At 38.4% G+C, this 19037-nt stretch overlaps 1 protein-coding gene across 1 annotated transcript in view; it reads left to right on the forward strand.

Moving 5' to 3' along the window:
• The window catches only part of OCA2 (OCA2 melanosomal transmembrane protein), a 456357-nt gene that overhangs the window by 13764 nt on the left and 423556 nt on the right, over positions 1-19037 (forward strand). Inside the window, exon 2 of the mRNA XM_008706322.1 lies at positions 12150-12418. Coding sequence (XP_008704544.1) covers positions 12171-12418 — 248 coding nt within the window. The 5' untranslated portion in view covers positions 12150-12170. The remainder of the gene's footprint in view (positions 1-12149; positions 12419-19037) is intronic.

The raw sequence follows: 19037 nt of genomic DNA on the forward strand, positions 1-19037 counted from the left end.
TTCTCATTAGTTTCCATGAATTGTTTAAGTTCTCCTTTAATTTCCTGGTTGACCCAATCATTCTTGAGCAGGATGCTCTTTAACTTCCAAATGTTTGAATTCCTTCCAAATTTCTTGTGGTTGAGTTCCAGTTTCAAGGTATTGTGGTCTGAAAATCGGCAGAGAATATTCTCAGTCTTTTGGTATCAGTTGAGACCTGATTTGTGACCCAGTATTTGGTCTATTCTGGAGAAAGTTCCATGTGCACTCGAGAAGAATGAGTATTCTGTTGTTTCAGGATGGAATGTTCTGTATATATCTACGAAGTCCATCTGGTCCAACATGTCATTCAAAGCTCTTGTTTCCTTGTTTATCTTCTGCTTGGATGATCTGTCCATTACTGAGAGTGGAGTGTTGAGGTCTCCTACTATTAATGGATTATTATCAATATGATTCTTTATTTTGGTTAACAGTTGTCTTATGCAGTTGGCTGTTCCCATGTTGGGGGCATAGATATTTACAATTGTTAGATCTTCTTGTTGGATAGACCCTTTAAGTATGATATAGTGTCCCTCTACAACTCTTTCTACTGTTTTTAGTTTAAAATCGAATTTGTCTGTTATGAGGATTGCTTCCCCAGCTTTCTTTTGAGGCCCCTTAGCATGGTACATAGTTCTCCACCCCTCACTTTCAATCTGGAGGCATCTTTAGGTCTAAAATGGGTGTCTTGTCAACCACATATAGATGGGTCCTGCTTTTTTATCCAATCTGAAACCCTGTGTCTTTTCATGGGAGCATTCAGCCCATTTGCATTCAGAGGAACTATTGAAAGACATGAATGTAGTCCCATTGTATTGCCTGTAACGTCCCTGTTTCTATAGATTTTCTCTGTTTCTTTCTGGTCTATGTGACTCTTGGGGTCTCCCTTCCCTTACAAAATCCTCCTTAATATTTCTTACATGGCTGGCTTGCTGGTCTCATGTTCTTTCAGATTCTGCCTGTCCTGAAATGTCTTTATCATCCTACCCATCCTGAATGACAGCCTTGCTGGATAAAATGTTCTTGGCTGCATGTTCTTTTCATTTAGTACCCTGAATATGTCTTGTCAGCCCTTTCTGGCTTGCCAGGTCTCTGTGGACAGGTCTGATGTTATTCTGATGTTCCTCCATCCATATGGAAGGAACCTCCTCTCCCTCGCTATTCTTGGGATTCTTTCCTTGGCTGTAAAATTTGGAAGCTTCACTATTATAGGTTGGGGTGTTGATCCCTTTTTATTGATTTTGGTAGCAATCCTCCCTGCCTCTTGGACTTGAATGCTTGTTTCTTTTCCCAGATTAGGGAAGTTCTCAGCTACGATTTGCTGAAATATACCTTCTAGCCCTCTTTGTCTCTGCACACCCTCAGGAATCCCAATAATTTTTTTTTCTCCAGAATCCTAATTCTGTTTTTATTTATTTATTTATTTTAATTTTATTTTTTTTAATGATTTTTTATTATATTATGTTAGTCACCATACAGTACATCCCCGGTTTCCGATGTAAGGCTCGATGATTCATTAGTTGTGTATAACACCCAGTGCACCATGCAATACGTGCCCTCCTTACTACCCATCACCGGTCTATCCCATTCCCCACCCCCCTCCCCCTCTGAAGTCTCAGTTTGTTTCTTGAGTCCATAGTCTCCATGTGTTTGTTCCCCCTTCTGATTACCCCCCCTTTCTTTATCCTTTCTTCCCCTACTGATCATCCGTTCTTATGTTCCATAGATGAGAGAGAATCATATGATAAGTTGTCTTTCTCTGCTTTGACTTATTTCACTTAGCATTATCTCCTCCAGTGCCGTCCATGTTGTAGCAAATGTTGAGAACTCGTTCTTTCTGATAGCTGAGTAATATTCCATTGTATATATGGACCACAAATTCTTAATCCAGTCATCTGTTGAAGGGCATCTCGGCTCCTTCCACAATTTAGCTATTGTGGACATTGCTGCTATGAACATTGGGGTGCATATGGCCCTTCTCTTCACTACGTCTGTATCTTTGGGGTAAATACCCAGTAGTGCAATGGCTGGATCATAGGGTAGCTCAATTTTTAACTTTTTAAGGGACCTCCACACTGTTTTCCAGAGTGGCTGTACCAACTTGCATTCCCACCAACAATGTAGGAGAGGAATCCCAATAATTCTGATATTGGAACTTTTCATGGTATCATTAATCTCTCCAACCCTTTTCTCTTGTGCTACTAGTAGCCTATCTCTGTTTTCCTCAACTTCCTTCCTTTCCATCAGCTTATCTTCTAGATCACTAATTCTCTCTTCTACCTCATGTACCCTGGCTGTTAGAGTATCCAGTTTAGACTGCATCTCATTCGTAGCATTTTTTAGTTTGGCCTGATTTGATCTCATTTCTGCTCTTAGAGATTCTATATTGTCACTAATGCTTTTTAAAGCTAAGCTATTGACTTTATGATTCCTATCCTGAATTCTATGTCTGACATCTTGCTTATATTCATATCCATTAGTTTGTGGGAGAGGACATTTTCTCTGGTTCTTTTCTGTATTGAGAGTTCCTCCTCCTAGTCATTCTGTTGAGGGATGGTTGAGTGAATGAGCAGAGTCCAAAATATCAACCAAGACCCAAGCAATATGCACCTTAGCAAAATCCGGCATTGTCAGAAGCCACCACCGAAAAATAAATCCAAAATGAAACACAAGAATAAAGTTAAAAGACTAAGAAAAATTAAAAAAAGGGGAGAGGGGAAGGGGGTCTATAATCTCTCAGTGTGGAGAAAAAGGGTGTTTTAGTTATTACTGGGTGTTTTTTGGTCTGTTTGTTAGAGGACACTACTTCCCAAAATTACAAGGAAAGTAAAACTTTTATATATATATATAAAAAAGTTGAATAGTGAAAGAAAAACTACAATAAAGTGTATAACTATAAAGAATATAAGTTTGAAAAGATACAAGTTTAAAAGCTACTATGGGGGGGAGGAGTTAAGATGGTGGAGGAGTAGGGGTCCCCTTGTTCAGCTGATCCCCTGAGTCGAGCTGGATAGGTACCAGACCATCCGGAATACCCAAGGAATCAGCCTAAGATGCAGGAAGATACAAGAGCAGGGGCGCCTGGGTGAGCACAGCGGTTAAGCGTCTGCCTTCGGCTCAGGGTGTGATCCCAGCGTTATGGGATCGAGCCCAACATCAGGCTCCTCTGCTATGAGCCTGCTTCTTCCTCTCCCACTCCCCCTGCTTGTGTTCCCTCTCTCACTGTCCGTCTCTATCCTGTCGAATAAATAAATAACATCTTAAAAAAAAAAAGCCCCAAGAGTGATAGAGAACAGAAAGTCACAATCTATAGAAACAAAGACTTTACTGGCAACATGACATCATTAAAATCATAATTCTCAATAATCAGTCCAATGTAAATGGCTTAAATGCTCCCATAATGCCACAGGGTTGTAGATTGGATAAAAAGACATGATCCATTCATTTGCTGTCTAGAAGAGACTCATTTTGAACCTAAAGATACATCCAGACTGAAAGTGAAGGGATGGAAAACCATTTTTCATGCCAATGGACCTCAAAAGAAAGCTGGGGTAGCAATTCTCATATCAGACAGATTGGATTTTAAACTAGACTATTGTTAGAGATACAGAAGGGCACTATATTATTCTCAAAGGATATATCCAACAAGTGGATATGACAATTATAAATATATATGCCCCCAACAGGGGAGCAGCAAGATACACAAGCCAACTCTTAACCAGAATAAAGAGACATATCAATAATAATAGATTAATAGTAGGGGACCTCAACACTCCAATATCAGCAATAGATAGATCACCTAGGCAGAAAATCAACAAAGAAAGAAGAACTTTGAATGCCATACTAGATGAGTTGGACCTCATAGATATATATAGAACACTACACCCCAGAACCAAAGAATATTCATTCTATTCTAATGCCCATGGAACATTCTCAAGAATAGACCATGTTCTGGGACACAAAACAGGTCTCAACCGATACCAAAGACTGAAATTATTCCCTGCATATTCTCAGACCACAATGCTTTGAAATTGAACTCAACCACAAGGAAAAATTTGGAAGAAACTGAAACACTTGGAGACTAAGAACCATCCTGTTCCAGAATGATTTGATAAACCAGGAAATCAAAAATCAATTTAAGCAATTTATGGAGACCAACGAGAATGAAAACACAACAGTCCAAAACCTATGGGATACTGCAAAGGCAGTCGTAAGGGGGAAATACATAGCCATCCAAGCCTCACTCAAAAGAATAGAAAAATCAAAAATGCAGTTTTTATATTCTCACCTCAAGAAGCTAGAACAGCAACAGAGGGACAGGCCTAATCCATGCACAAGGAAGCATTTGACCAAGATTAGAGCAGAAATCAATGAGTTAGAAACCAGGAGTACAGTAGAGCAGATCAACAAAACTAGAAGCTGGTTCTTTGAGAGAATCAATAAAATTGACAGACCACTGGCAAGACTTATCTAAAAGAATAGAGAAAGGACCCAGATTATTAAAATTACGAATGAAAAAGGAGAGGTCACAAGGAACACCATTGAAATTGGAAGGATTATTAGAAATTTTTATCAACAGCTATATGCCAATAAATTAAGCAATCTGGAAGAGATGGAATCCTTCCTGGAAACCTATAAACTACCGGAGATTGAAACCGGAAGAAATTGATTTCTTAAACAGGCCAATTAATTATGAAGAAATTGAGTCAGTGATAAACAACCTTCCAAATAACAAAACTCCAGGCCCGGACGGTTTTCCTGGGGAATTCTACCAAACATTCAAAGAAGAAATAATACCTATTCTCCTAAAGCTATTTCAAAAAATAGAAACAGAAGGAAAGCTACCAAACTCAGTCTATGAGGCCAATATTACCTTGATCCCCAAACCAGGCAAAGACCCCCTCAAAATTGAGAATTACAGCATAAAAGCCATCTATGAAAAGCCTACAGCAAATATTATACTCAGAGGGGAAAAGCTGGAAGCCTTTCCCTTAAGATCAGGAATACGACAAGGATGCCCACTCTCACCGTTATTATTCAATATAGTACTAGAAGTCCCTGCAACAGCAATCAGAAAACAAAAAGGTATCAAAGGTATCCAAATCGTCAGAGAAGAAGTCAAAATGTCTCTCTTTGCAGATGACATGATACTCTATATGGAAAACTCAAAAGAATCCACGCCCAAACTATTAGAAGTTATAGAGCAATTCAGTAATGTAGTGGGATACAAAATCAATGCTCAGAAATCAGTTGCATTTCTATACACGAATAACGAGACTGAAGAAAGAGAAATTAGGGAATCCATCCCATTTACAATAGCACCAAAAACCATAAGATAATCTCGGGAATCAACTTAACCAGGTAAAGGATCTATACTCTAGAAACTACAAAACACTGATGAAAGACATTGATGAAGACAGAAAAAGATGGAAAAATATTCCACGCTCATGGATTGGAAAAATAAACATAGTTAAAATGTCTATGCTACCCAGAGCAATCTATACTTTCAATGCCATCCCGATCAAAATACCAATGACATTTTTCAAAATGGGGAAGAAACAATCCTAAAATTAGTGTGGAATCAGAAAACACCCCGAATCTCAATGGAAATGTTGAAAAAGAAAAACAAAGCTAGGAGCATCTTGTTGCCTGATTTCAAGCTATACTACAAAGCTGTGATCACCAAGACAGCATGGTACTGGCACAGAAACAGACACATAGACCAATGGAACAGAATAGAGAAACCAGAAATGGACCCTCGGCTCTTTGGGCAACTAATCTTTGATAAAGCAGGAAAAAACATCCAGTGGAAAAAAGACAGTCTCTTCAATCAATGGTGCTGGGAAAATTGGACAGCTACATGCAAAAGAATGAAACTTGACCACTCTCTCACACCATACACAAAGATAAACTCCAAATGGATGAAAGACCTCGATGTGAGACAGGAATCCATCAAAATTCTAGAGGAGAACATAGGCAGCAACCTCTACGACATTGGCCACAGCAACTTTTTTCATGACACATCTCCAAAGGCAAGAGAAACAAAAGAGAAAATGAACTTATGGGACTTCATCAAGATAAAAAGCTTCTGCACAGCCAAGGAAATAGTCAAAAAATAAGAGGCAGCCCACAGAATGGGAGAATATATTTGCAAATGACACTACAGATAAAAGACCGATATCCAAGATCTACAAAGAACTTCTCAAACTCAATACACGAGAAACAAATAAACAAATCATAAAATGGGCAGAAGATATGAACAGACACTTTTCCAATGATGACATACAAATGGCTAACAGACACATGAAAAAATGTTCAAAATCATTAGCCATCAGGGAAATTCAAATCAAAACCACACTAAGATACCACCTTATGCCAGTTAGAATGGCAAAAATTGACAAGGCAAGAAACAACAATTGCTGGAGAGGATGTGGAGAAAGGGGATCCCTCCTACATTTTTGGTGGGAATGCAAGTTGGTACAGCCACTCTGGAAAACAGTGTGGAGGTCCCTTACAAAGTTAAAAATTGAGCTACCCTATGACCCAGCCATTGCACTACTGGGTATTTACCCCAAAGATACAGATGTAGTAAAGAGAAGGGCCATATGCACCCCAATGTTCATAGCACCATTGTCCACAATAGCCAAATCGTGGAAGGAACCTAGATGCCCTTCAAGAGATGACTGGATTAAGAAGTTGTTGTCCATATACACAATGGAATATTACTCAGCTATCAGAAAAAACGAGTTCTCAACATTTGCTGCAACACGGACTGCACTGGAGGAGATAATGCTAAGTGAAATAAGTCAAGCAGAGAAAGACAATTATCATATGATTTCTCTCATCTATGGAACACAAGAACTAGGAAGATCAGTAGGGGAAGAAAGGGATAAAAAAAGGGGGGTAATCAGAAGGGGGAATGAAACATGAGAAACTATGGACTCTGAGAAACAAACTGAGGACTTCAGAGGGGAGGGGGGTGGGGGAATGGGATAGACCGGTGATGGGTAGTAAGTAGGGCAGGTATTGCATGGTGCACTGGGTGTTATACGCAACTAGTGAATCATCGAACTTTACGTCAGAAAAAAAATTATTTACTGAAGTTAACCAAAAAAATATAAAAATAAAAATTAGAAGTTAATATAAAAAACTGAGAAAATAAGAAAATAAATGAAAAAATACCCATAATAATAAAGAATAAAAGTACAAAGGAGGCTAGATATTTTTCCCTAGACCTGAATCTTTGCATCCCTCTATGATCAGTAAACTTTGTGTGAGTAAGTTGTTTGTGCCAGTCCTCTGGGGAAGGGGTCTGTTGTGCTGATTCTCAGGTGGACTTGTAGTAGTGGAAATGTGCCTCCAGAGCATAAGGAAGCATGGCTTGGTGTAAGTGGCTCCAGACTCCACTAGGTGGAGCATTTTTGCTCCCTAAAGTCTTTCAGCACTGATGGGCAGGATGAATATGGTGGCACCCCATTTTCTAGCCCTGGAGCTCAAAAATCACACCCTCCACTCTTTAGTGAGCCCTCAGAGAAGAGCAATCAGTCATTCTTGTCTCCCTGGTTTCGTCAGAACCCTGTGCTCACGCTGCCTGTATCTGAGCTTTTTTATTTCAAGTGTGTGACTGAGTTTCAAAACTACAACTTTTAGGGACTCCTGTGGCATGGGCCTGCATTGTTCCTCCTGAGGAGTGTCTCCCCATGCTTCTGCCATTTGCTGGGCCTGTCCCAGGAAAGGTCGCCTCACTACACAGTGGTTCACAGTTTATGGCAACACAGAGCAGAGAGCCAGCACCTAGATTCTCTGTTCTCAGCCAGCTTCCATGCTCCTATGCCTGGGAACAGTGCAGCACTTAGGCACCACCCATTCTTCTTATGACCAAGGGGATCCTGAGACCATGGTGTCACACCTGGGATTCTGCCCTGCTTCACCATCTGAGTACCTTTAAGCCAGGAATGTCCCCTACTGTAGCCAACTTTTAAAAGTTCTGATACCGTGCTCTCTTTCAGGTGCTCAGAATGATTTGAAATCTAGCTGTATTTGAGGGACAAGACAAGCTTAGGATTCCTCTAATCCTCCACCATCTTAACTCCTCCTGGAAATGTATCTTTTTAGCATCAGCTGATATCACTTTATGTTTTCATGGTGGCCTGAATGATTCAGGAGAGGAGAATTGCAATAACACAGTCTGAGTAGGTGAGAGTGGGTGGGTTCCAGTGTACCCAGTAGGGTTGCAGGCAGGTGTGTACTTGGGAGGCTGGACATTTTATTCTCATTCCTTCCAGTTTTGACAGTGTGTCAATCCTGGGACTTTTGCTCTTGGAGACATTCATCACCCTCACTTTACTCATCTCTAAATCTCAGTTTCTGGCTCCTGCTTGGGCTCCCAGGTCAGCACCTTCCCGCTGAGTTTGGGAAGCTCTACTGGGAGATTGAAGGAGGTACAGGGGGAAAGCTGGTACTTCTCCACATTCCACTCTGCTTTGGGGGGCATCTCTTCTGGGGCTACAGCTTCTTCCAGAAAGGCTTAGCATAGTTTCTGCCCTCATCTTCTCCCTCTGCTCCTCGGCTATGCTGGGTTGGAAATTTTTCTGCTTCTGCTAATCTCTAGCCTCTGGTTAGTATCTCACCATGTCCATCTCCTGTGTAACCAGTTTTTATGATTAGGTATTCAGAGAAGCTTCTATTTCCTTCTTGAACCCTGGCTGATTCAGTTAGTGAAGGAAGGAAGAGGCAAAGGCAACAGGTGAGATTGAAAAGGAAGGAGGACTTATGGGTGTTAGAGGAGGGATGTGGAGGAGAACAGGAGTGACAATTGCCTTGGGAGATGTGTTAAAATCACTGGGCAGTTCTAGGACCCAGTGGGAACATTGCATATGGAGGTCATATGGGAATGTCAGGACCACAGAGGGTTCTCCATGGCTACAGTCAGCTGCTTGGATGGTGGCACAGGGCAGGAAAGCCACTGTTTTGAATTTTGTCATGGGTGGCGGAAAGACCCCGGGGTAGCCCCCATGATCCTCATTGTCTGGTGGTCATGCCCTTGTGTGATCCCCTCCCCTGAGTAAGGTTAGGACCTGTGACTTGCTTCCAACCAATAGAATATGGCAAAGATGGTGGATGGGATGTCAGTCCTGTGGTTGTGTTACATTATGTAAAATTTTGCCTTGCTAGTTGACTCACTTTGGAGACTGTCATTGTTCTTGATGAAGTGAACAGACATGTTTGGGGATTCCACATGGCACAAAACTGCAGGAAGCCTGTAGAAGGTGAGGGTGGCTTCTGAGAGCTCAGTGTGGTCTCTAGTCAATTGCTAGCAAGAAGCCAGGGCCTTCAGTTCTGTAGCACCAGGAATTGGATTTTGCCAACATTGAGTCATATTTGAAACAGATTTTTTTCCCCTAGTTGAGCCTCTAGATGAGAACACAACCTGATCACAACTTGAGATCCTAAGTAAATGATCCAGCAAAGCCTGCTCCAGCCCTGGACCCACAGAAACTCTGAGATTATAAACGTCTTGTTCTAAGCTACTGATTTTATAGTAATTTGTTATGCAGCAGTAGAAAACTCACACATCAAGTGAGCTTGACATAATGACTTGGGGCAAATAAGCGGAGAGTGTTTCCTGGACTATGGAATCTCAGCTGGGAAGGGGAGTGGGGACAGGGGGTGTTTGGCTGATATGGAAGCAGACAAGCTCCTTGCCAGTGAAGTGATCACATAACTGAGAGCCTAGGTGGTGGGAAGCATCATCTCTGTAGTTGTTGAAACCAATATATTACAAGAGTGATAGAGAGCCTTGGGTTATAGAGGTAAGAGAAAGTGGATCACAAGCTAGGACTCAGATCTTCAAAGAATGAAGAGACAGGGCCAGGAATATAGATAGTTGTAGTAAGGGATTGGTGGGGCATTCCAATGGCATGTTCTATGAAGCAGCTGGAGTACTTTAGGGAGGGGAGAAGATGGCAGTGGAAAATAAGGAGAAGACCTTTCCAAACTGTCTGCAGGACTAATTACATGATTTGTGGAGTCCTGTGAAAAATGCAAATGTAGGGCTTCTTGTTCAAAAGGCAGGAAAAAAGTGATGTTAACAATACTAAAATATAAAGCTTTTTCCTTCTTTCATAGCCCTTTCTTGACTTGTCACAGTATTTTAAAATTGCTACTTACTATCGTTATTCTAAGTAAGGAAAAATTAAAAATCTAAATGATTAGCATGAAAGTCATCATATATCGTTATTGTGAAGCATCATTTTAAATGCAAATATAAATTTTTTTTTTGAAATTTTTTGAACGGGTGTTGGATTTTGTCAAATGCTTTTTGTGTGTTTTGTTGTTTAGTCAATATACTATATTTCAGGAATCAGGTTTTGGATATTAAACTCACTTTGCATTCCTGAACAAATCACAATTGTTCACAATGTGTGATCTTTATTATACGTTGGCAGGATTTGGTTTCCTAATATTTTGTTAAGGATTTTTGCATCTATTTTCATGAATAGTATTTCTTTGAAACTTTAAGTTTGTGTTTTAAAATTTATTTATTTATTTATTTATTTATTTATTTATTTATTTATTTATTTATATGGCTTTCCTTTCTTGTGATAGCTCTGTCTGGTTTTGGTATCAGGACAATATTGGCCTTAATAGATTGGGTTGCAACGTGTTTCCCTCCTCCTCTGTTCTCTGAAAAAGTTTGTGTAGGATTGGTGTTCTTCTTTAAATAGCTGATAGAATTCACCAGTGGAGCCATCTGGGCCTGGACTTTTCTTTTTGAGTAGGTAAATCTTGTCAGATGTTCTATTTCTTTTTGAATCAATTTTGGTAACTGTGTCTTTTTGGAATTTTTTCATCTGCGTTATATAATGTGTTGGTATAAAGTTGTTTATAGTATCCCTCAAAACCCTTTGTATATCTGTAGGGTGGGTTGGTTCTAATGAAATAACACATTCCTGTAGGTCTCCTCTACTCTCGATACTGTACTACAGCACTCCTTCACTTTAGCGTTTAACTTGTGGGTAGAATCAGGAAAGTTGTACAATTTGTATTCTGCAGTTCATCCATGCATGTGGATTTTGTTCTTACTAGACAATGGAAACATTGCATGAAACTAACTTAAATGTTTTTTACTTTACTTTTTGATACAGGCACATTCTACTAACACTCTGCCTTCTCCTTACTGATGAGTGAGTCACAAATAGTGGTGGGCCCACGTATTGTACCCATTCTACCTATAGTCATGTACATTGCTTCTCAATGTTACAAATCCTGCTCAACCAAAGCTCATGATGAATTTTGGCTTCATAGCAACCCTTGATAACAAAACATCCTGCTGCAAATCAAAGATCATTGCTGGGGTAATGGGATCCTGGCAAATTAAAAGAATAAAATGTTAATGGTTAGAAATATAATCCAAAGAGTAAGACCCCATAACCTTTCAGTTTTACTTTCAATTACTTGAATTACTTTCAATGAGTAATTGTTCTCATTTTTATAATAGGTATTATTATTTTCTCATTGCAAAAGTATTAATTTGCTGGATGCAAAAACCCATAAAACCATAGCATACACAGAAATAAAGGAGAAAGCCATCACCACCCAGAGGTAGTCATGTTTTGGAGGCTGGTCTTTTTGGTCTTCTGTTCTATGCATATGCTCTGTATATATTCATTTCAAGAAAAATATCCTAGTTTATCAATGTTTTTTCTGTATTCTTTTTTTAAAATATTTTTTATTATATTATGTTAGTCACCATACAGTACATCCCTGGTTTTTGATGTAAAGTTTGATGATTCATTAGTTGAGTCAATCAGTATCCCTTTAGAGTGTTTTTAATTGCGTAGTATTTCATACTATGCACATATTACAACTTACTTAACTAGCGCTTTCTTGTTGAATACTTAGGTCATGGCTAGTGTGAAATATGTTGCAATGTTCATCCTTGGATATGAGCATACACTGTTTCCCATATGATATTAGAATGCTGGAACACTGGAAAGGTCTCATTATAAGAGGCCAAAAAATAACAAGGGTAGAGAGAGACTGAATGGATTCCCTATGGATTCCCCAGGGTGCAAATAACATTCCCAGTTTGCTTTTCATCAACAGTGGTTTCTTTTTGGCTGACCTAGTGAGAAGAGTGACAACGGAACATGCATCTAGAGAACAAAGATGGTGGGCTTACCTCTGGTGTGCTGGAGATGGAGCTACATCAGACATCTGGTCTCATGTGTGCTGTCCTGGAAAGGCCAGAGCTGGCAGGACCTTCTACCAGCAACTGCAGGCTACAGCAGGGAGTCAACAGGGGAGACCCGTCAATCCCCTACCCCAGCAGGGCAGCTGGGAAGAGCTGCTGGGCTTCTGTGGACCGAGATTTTGATTCATTCCTCACAGAGCAGAGGTGAGCTTATAATCTTATCTTGTAAATGTGGAATTCACAAATATTGGATTTCTGTGAGCATAGTTTCCCCATTTTTTGTGGGAACATTTTCAGATATTATGCAAGAAATGCAAGAATCTTTCTAGCACTTTCCTGGCTTGTTTTTAATGAATGCTCTTTCTAATATTGGCTAAACATAACTCCAAAAGATAATAAAAATAGAGATTATAGCATGAAATTTGCATTTACTATAAAATTTACTATATTATTTTAAGGCATTAAAAGTATTATATGACTTTAAAAAGGATATATATTTACATGCTTATATATATACAATATGCTTATTATACATATATATCTATATCTATATATACATATCTATATCACCACCCAGTTGCCCCTATTTATGTTTTTTTTTAAAGTAAAGTATTTAATATGATTGCATTTGTTAATCTTCCATGGTTTTGTGCTCTTTTTTGGGGTTAATATTTTTAAGCTCAGATATTTTTAAGAACTCCATTTCCCCTCTGATTTCATAAAATTTTTCTCCTGTTTTCTAAAGGTTTTAAACTTAGCTCTTCATATTTAGCTCCTTTACCAACCTGGAATTTATTTTCATTTTTATTTTATTTTTTAAAAATTTTTATTATGTTAGGAATTTATTTTTAAATCTCCCTTTCTTCCCCTCTCTTCTTCTGTCCTTCCCTCCTTAGTACTTAAAAATATAATAATACATACAAAAAAACCCAGTACAGTTTTTAATAGAAATTTAAGGTCTGAAATGCATGAATAATTAAAGGTAACCCTTGGAAGGTGAAGGAGTACCTCCAGAATTTCCATGTAGGATTGGATTAGGGCAGACTGTGGGGGAAGCTGGGGCTGGAGACATTCTCTGGAAGCTGTGTTGACCTGGTACATCGCTATCTTTTGTCAGAATAATGGTGCAGACCCCAAACACAAACTTCACCATGTGGGTTGTAGGGTGGTGGTCTAACCCCTTATGCCAGTGCAGGTGTGGTGCCAGCTGACTTAGGGGCCCCATGGGCCACCTGCCTTTCATCCTTCCAAAGGCTTCTTCACTCAGGAGTGGAAGCTGGCCATAAGCTTCTGCCACCTCATGTCTGCTAACATCTCACCAGCAGACTGAAGTTCAGGGTCACATCTTGTGCTCTGAGGATCACCAGATAGAATGCAGGTTGCAAATGTCAATTTCAGATAAAAATGAATATTTTGGAGGAAGTTCTTATACTAAAAAATTACTTGTAGTTTATCTGACACCTAATTTGCCTGGGCACTCTATTTTCATTTGCTAAATCTGACCGCCTATTGCTCGGATATGCTCCTCTCTGGAGACTAGAGCTCCAATGGGTCAAAGGTGGCCAGCCATAGCTATGTCCTGTGACAGGCCTGCTGGCTGGGTGGTGCAGGTAGGGTCCACAGGTTGGGAGCAAGGGAATTGAGAGTAGATGGCAGCCAGGAAGCAATGGCCATAGATGAGGACAGGTCCCAGGGCCAGTAGAGATGAGCACTCTTGAGCCTGAACTTCTCCTACCGAGCTTGTTCCAGGAGAGGGAGCACCACTAACCAGGAAATCTGTAGGGACAGCTCACAAAAGACCTGGGAAGATGGCTGTTGGCTACTCTTCCTGTGATGTGGGGCCTTAGGAGAAGGGTCAGCTTGGTGTGAGTGTCTGTGCATGTGGAGGGTGTAGTGCTATCCACACATGTGCACCTAGATCAGCCTCTGAACCAACATGCTCTTCCTGAGCAGGCATGTGCTGGTGTTGTATGGTCACCCCAGATGCATCTTTTTAAAGGTTATTTGAGGTCTTCATTACATTTTGCACTTCTTATTTCATGAAAATAAGTATAAAATGAAAAGAGATATGCTCATATTGGTGATAAAATGTAGAGGTCTTTTAAACCTAATATAGGTAAGGCAAGATGGAAATCACTGGATATGCAAAAAAACCCAACTCTTTAGCCTCAGAGAATTTAAAACTTATTAACTATTACAAGTGAAGAGAATAAAACTAAAGAATGCTATGAGATGCTACAAATACATTGCTTAATATTGTGCTGAAAAGGTAATTTGGGATTTCATATTTTTTAACTCTCTGAGAACAGTCCCCTTGCAAACTGATCATTTGCTGTTAATTCTGAGCAGAAGGGAAGCAGGCAGAGATTTGCAGCCTTCCAGGAAGTCTAGGGACAGTTTCTCAGGTCAGTTACATCACCCATGTACAAAGTGGTTAGTAAGTGCTTTCTTAAAATTATTAAAATCTTTGTGAAATAAGGCAGGGTATAGATAATGTGACTATCATGTCATTAATCCCACCCTGTTTTATATCCTGTAGCTTTATAGAAAGTTCTGAAATCAAATAGTGTGAGTCTTCTAACTTTGTTCTCAATATTGTCTTGGGTATTCTAAACCCTTCGCCTTTCCATATAAATGCTATCATAACTATGTTAATTAAAAAAACTTTGCTGGCATTTTGATTGGAATTGCACTGAATCTATATGATGAGTTTAGGGGAAATTGATATCTTAGTAATACCGAGTATTCTGATCCAGGAAAATAGTATATCTCTCCATTTATTTTGTTCTTATTTATCTCAGCAATGTTTTATAGTTTTCAGTGAACAGGTGTTGGACAAATTTTGTTAGATTTATCTATAAATAGCTCATTTTTGATATTTTTAAATGGTGTTTTAATTAAACATTAATTTACATTTATTCATTGCTAATATATAAAATATAATTGAGTTTTGTACATTGATCTTATATCCTTGCTAAACTCATTTATTCTAGTAACGTTTTTGTTTGTAGATTTTTGTTTGGCTTTTTTAAGTAGATAATCATGTCTGTGAATAGAGACAGTTTTACAAATCAACAACAAAAATCAATTGTCTTTCTATTCACCAGTAATGAATAATCTGAAAATAAAATTAAGAAAACAGTTCCATTCACAAAAACATTAAGAAGAATAGAATTCTTAGGATTGTATTTATCAAAAGAAGTACAAGACTCTTATAAATGAACACCAAATGATTTTTCTGAGAGAAATTAAAGAAGATTTAGATAAATGGAAAGACAGTCAATGTTCATTGATTGGAAAACAATATTATTAAGATAATTTTTCCTAGATTGATTTATAGATTTAACACAATCCCTAAAACAATCTCAGCAGGTTTTTTTTCTTTTCTTTTTTTCTTGAGGGGTGGAAATCAGTGAGATGATCCTAAAATTTATATGGAAAGGCAAAGAATTCAGAATAGGTGAAATAATCTTGAAAATGAAAATGAAGGGGGGTAAACAGAAGGGGGAATGAACCACGAGAGACTATGGACTCTGGGAAACAAACTGAGGGCTTCAGAGGGGAGGGGAGTGGGGGATTGGGATAGGCCAGTGGTGGGTATTAAGGAGGGCACATATTGCATGTTACACTGGGTGTTATATGCAAATAATGAATCATGGAACATTGCATCAAAAACTGGGGATGTACTGTATGGTGACTAATATAACAAAATAAAAATTATTTAAAAAATTTTAAAAAATAAAGGGAAGCATGATAAATCCTTTTGTTGATGGGGAAAAAAAAGAAAATGAAAATGAAATCCACAGACTCCTTTCTTCTAAATTTTGAAACTTGCTTTAGAATAATGATATCAGTAAAATGGCAGAGTAGATGTTCCTAGCTCTTGTTCCCTCACAGAAACATTGAAAAATAAGCAGAAACACTAGAACATTGTCAGAACTATAGAAATCAGTAAAAAAAAAAATTATAGCAACCAAGCAAATGCCGAACCAAGTAAAAGGCAACTTGAAAATGGTAGGAACGTTTGTGGCATTTTTACTTAATCTTGCCCTACTCCTTCCCCATCATGGTGGCAGTCTTTTTTTAAAAATTATTTTTATTAAAGTCAATTAATTTACATATAGTGTGTTGGTTTCAGAGGTAGAGTTCAGTCATGGTGGCAGTCTTAAAGCCATGGCAGACCAATCTTAAAATTTGGTCCCTGGTTCAAGATAGAGAAAAACAGACCTTACTTGCAAATATTGTGTGTGTCTCTTTTAACCTATCTGGGGGCCAGCTGAAGGGCTGACAGAACCTCTCATCTGTTTTACCTAACCTGGAACAGTGTGTGAAAGTGTTGGGCATTGCTTGAAAACACCGTTAGAAGATCTAACAAACTGCAGATGCCTGGGCAGAAGCTTACTTGTTGAGATGTGCAACAGAGTGCCTATTCCCCAGGTGCAAAGCCTGAGAGGTTCTTTGGAAAAGTAGACTATCCAAAAGTACACATATATATTCTAAATTCTTTTAGAAAGCCAAAGATACACACCCAGAAAAGACTAGAGAAGGCCCTGAACTTTTATCTCAAGCTTAACCCTAGTTCCAGTGGAAGACTCACTAAATGTTGATGGAGTACCCCAGAACAGAGCCAATCTGCAAACACTGAGAAAGGTGTTAGTGTTTTTTGTATGTGTATTTTTTCTTTCTTTTTCTTTTTTGGTTTGTTTACTTAAGTTTCTGGCATTCAAAGAAATCTCTGTTAAAACATTAACTGAACATGAGCTAAAGGAAAAGAAACTAGTGATCACACACAAGTAGGAATACAGTTTTTGGGAAAATAGTTAATATAAAATTAAATATAAACATATTTTAATAAATATAAAAAATGCCCAGTTTTCAATAACAAAAAAAAAGACCACAAGGCATATAAAGAAACAGGGGAGCATATCCCATTCAAATGAACAAAAGGAATTGACCGAAACTGTCTTTGAGAAAGCTGACATTAGCTCTACTCCACAAAGACTTTAAAACAACTGTCTTAAATATTGTCAAGGAGCTAAAGGAAAACATGGACAAACAACTAAAGGAAATAAGGAAAATTCCATATGAATCAAATGAGTATATCAATAAAACGATAAAATTAACAAAAAGGAATAAAATTCTGGAGCTTAAAAGTACAATAATTGAAATGAAAACTCATTACAGGGGCTAAATAGCAGATTTGAGAAAGCAGAAGAATCAGTGAACTTGAAGGTAGACAATGGAAACTGTCTAGTCTAAGGAGCTGAAAGGAAAAAGAATGAAGAAATGTGAATAAGGGACCTGTGGGAACCATCAAGCAAAACAGCATATACATTGTTGGAGTTCCAAACGGGATAGAGAAAGGTCCAGAAGAAATATTTTAAGCCATACAAATTTGATGAAATACATGAATCTACAAGTCTGAGAAACTCAATGAACTCCAAGTAAGGTAAACTGAAAGGGACCCATACCAAGATATATTATAATTGAACTGTCAAAAGCCAAAAAACAAAGAGAATTTTGAAAGCAGCAAGAAAGAAGGACTTGTCACAGGTAAGTATTCCTCAATAAGATCCACAGCTGATTTCTCATTGGAAACCACGGAGGCTGGAGGCAGGAGGATGACGTATTTAAAGTGTTGAAAAAACACCTGTGAAACAGAATTCTATATTTAGTGAAAGTGTCCTTCAAAAATTAGGGAGAAATTAAAACATTTCCAGATACACAAAAGCTGAGGGAGTTCACTACTATGAGACCTACCCCACAAGAAATGCTAATAGGAGTCCTTCACACTGAAACGAAAACACACTAGATGGTTACCTGAATCCATATGAAGAAGAAAAGAGCACTAATAAAGGAACCTACACGGGAAAACATAAAACACAGTGTAAATGTGTTTTTTTGTATGTAACCCTTTTATTGTCCCATCTGCTTTATTTATTTATTTTCAATTCCAGTAGAGTCAACATACAGTGCTATATTAGTTTCAGATGTACAATATAGTGATTCAACAATTCTATACTTAGTGTTCATCATGATAAGAGACTCTTAATCCCTTTCACCTTAAATATCTGGTAACCATCAACTTGTTCTTTATAATTAAGAGTCTTTTTTTGGGGCATCTGGCTGGCTCAGTCAGTTAAGCATCTGCCTTTGGCTCAGGTCATGATCTCAGAGTCCTCAGATCAAGCCCCACATTGGTCTCCCTGCTCAGCAGGAAGCCTGCTTCTCCCTCTCCCTCTGCTGCTCTCCCTGCTTGTGCTCCCCCCCATTAAATAGATAAATAAATAAAATCTTTTTAAAAAGTCTTTTTTGGTTTGTCTTTTTTCTTCATTTGTTTTGTTTCTTAAGTTCTAAATATGAGTGAAATTATATGGCATTTGTCTTTCTCTAACTGAATTATTTCACTTAGCATTATGCTATCTAGATCCATCCTTGCAAAAGGCAAGATTTCATCCTTTTTTATGGCTGAGTAATAGATGGACTTCTTCTTTATCTATGAATATATCAGTGGACACGTGGGCTGCTTCCATAATTTGGCTGTCATAGGGCTACATATAACTTTTCAAATTAGTATTTTTGTATTCTTTGGGTAAATATCCAGTACTGGAATTACAGGATCATATGGTAGTTCTATTTGAATTATTTTGAGGAATCTTCATACTGTTTTCCACAGTGGCTGCACCAGTTTGCACTCTCACCAACAGTGCACAAGGGTTACTTTTTCTCCACATCCTCACCAACACTTATTTCTTTCTCATCAGCTTTAAATGATGATTGCATAAACCAGTAATTATAAATCTGTGGTGGAGGTTATATAATG

Source organism: Ursus maritimus, unplaced genomic scaffold (genome assembly GCF_017311325.1).
Source record: "Ursus maritimus isolate PB19 unplaced genomic scaffold, ASM1731132v1 scaffold_27, whole genome shotgun sequence".
Lineage (NCBI taxonomy): Eukaryota > Metazoa > Chordata > Mammalia > Carnivora > Ursidae > Ursus > Ursus maritimus.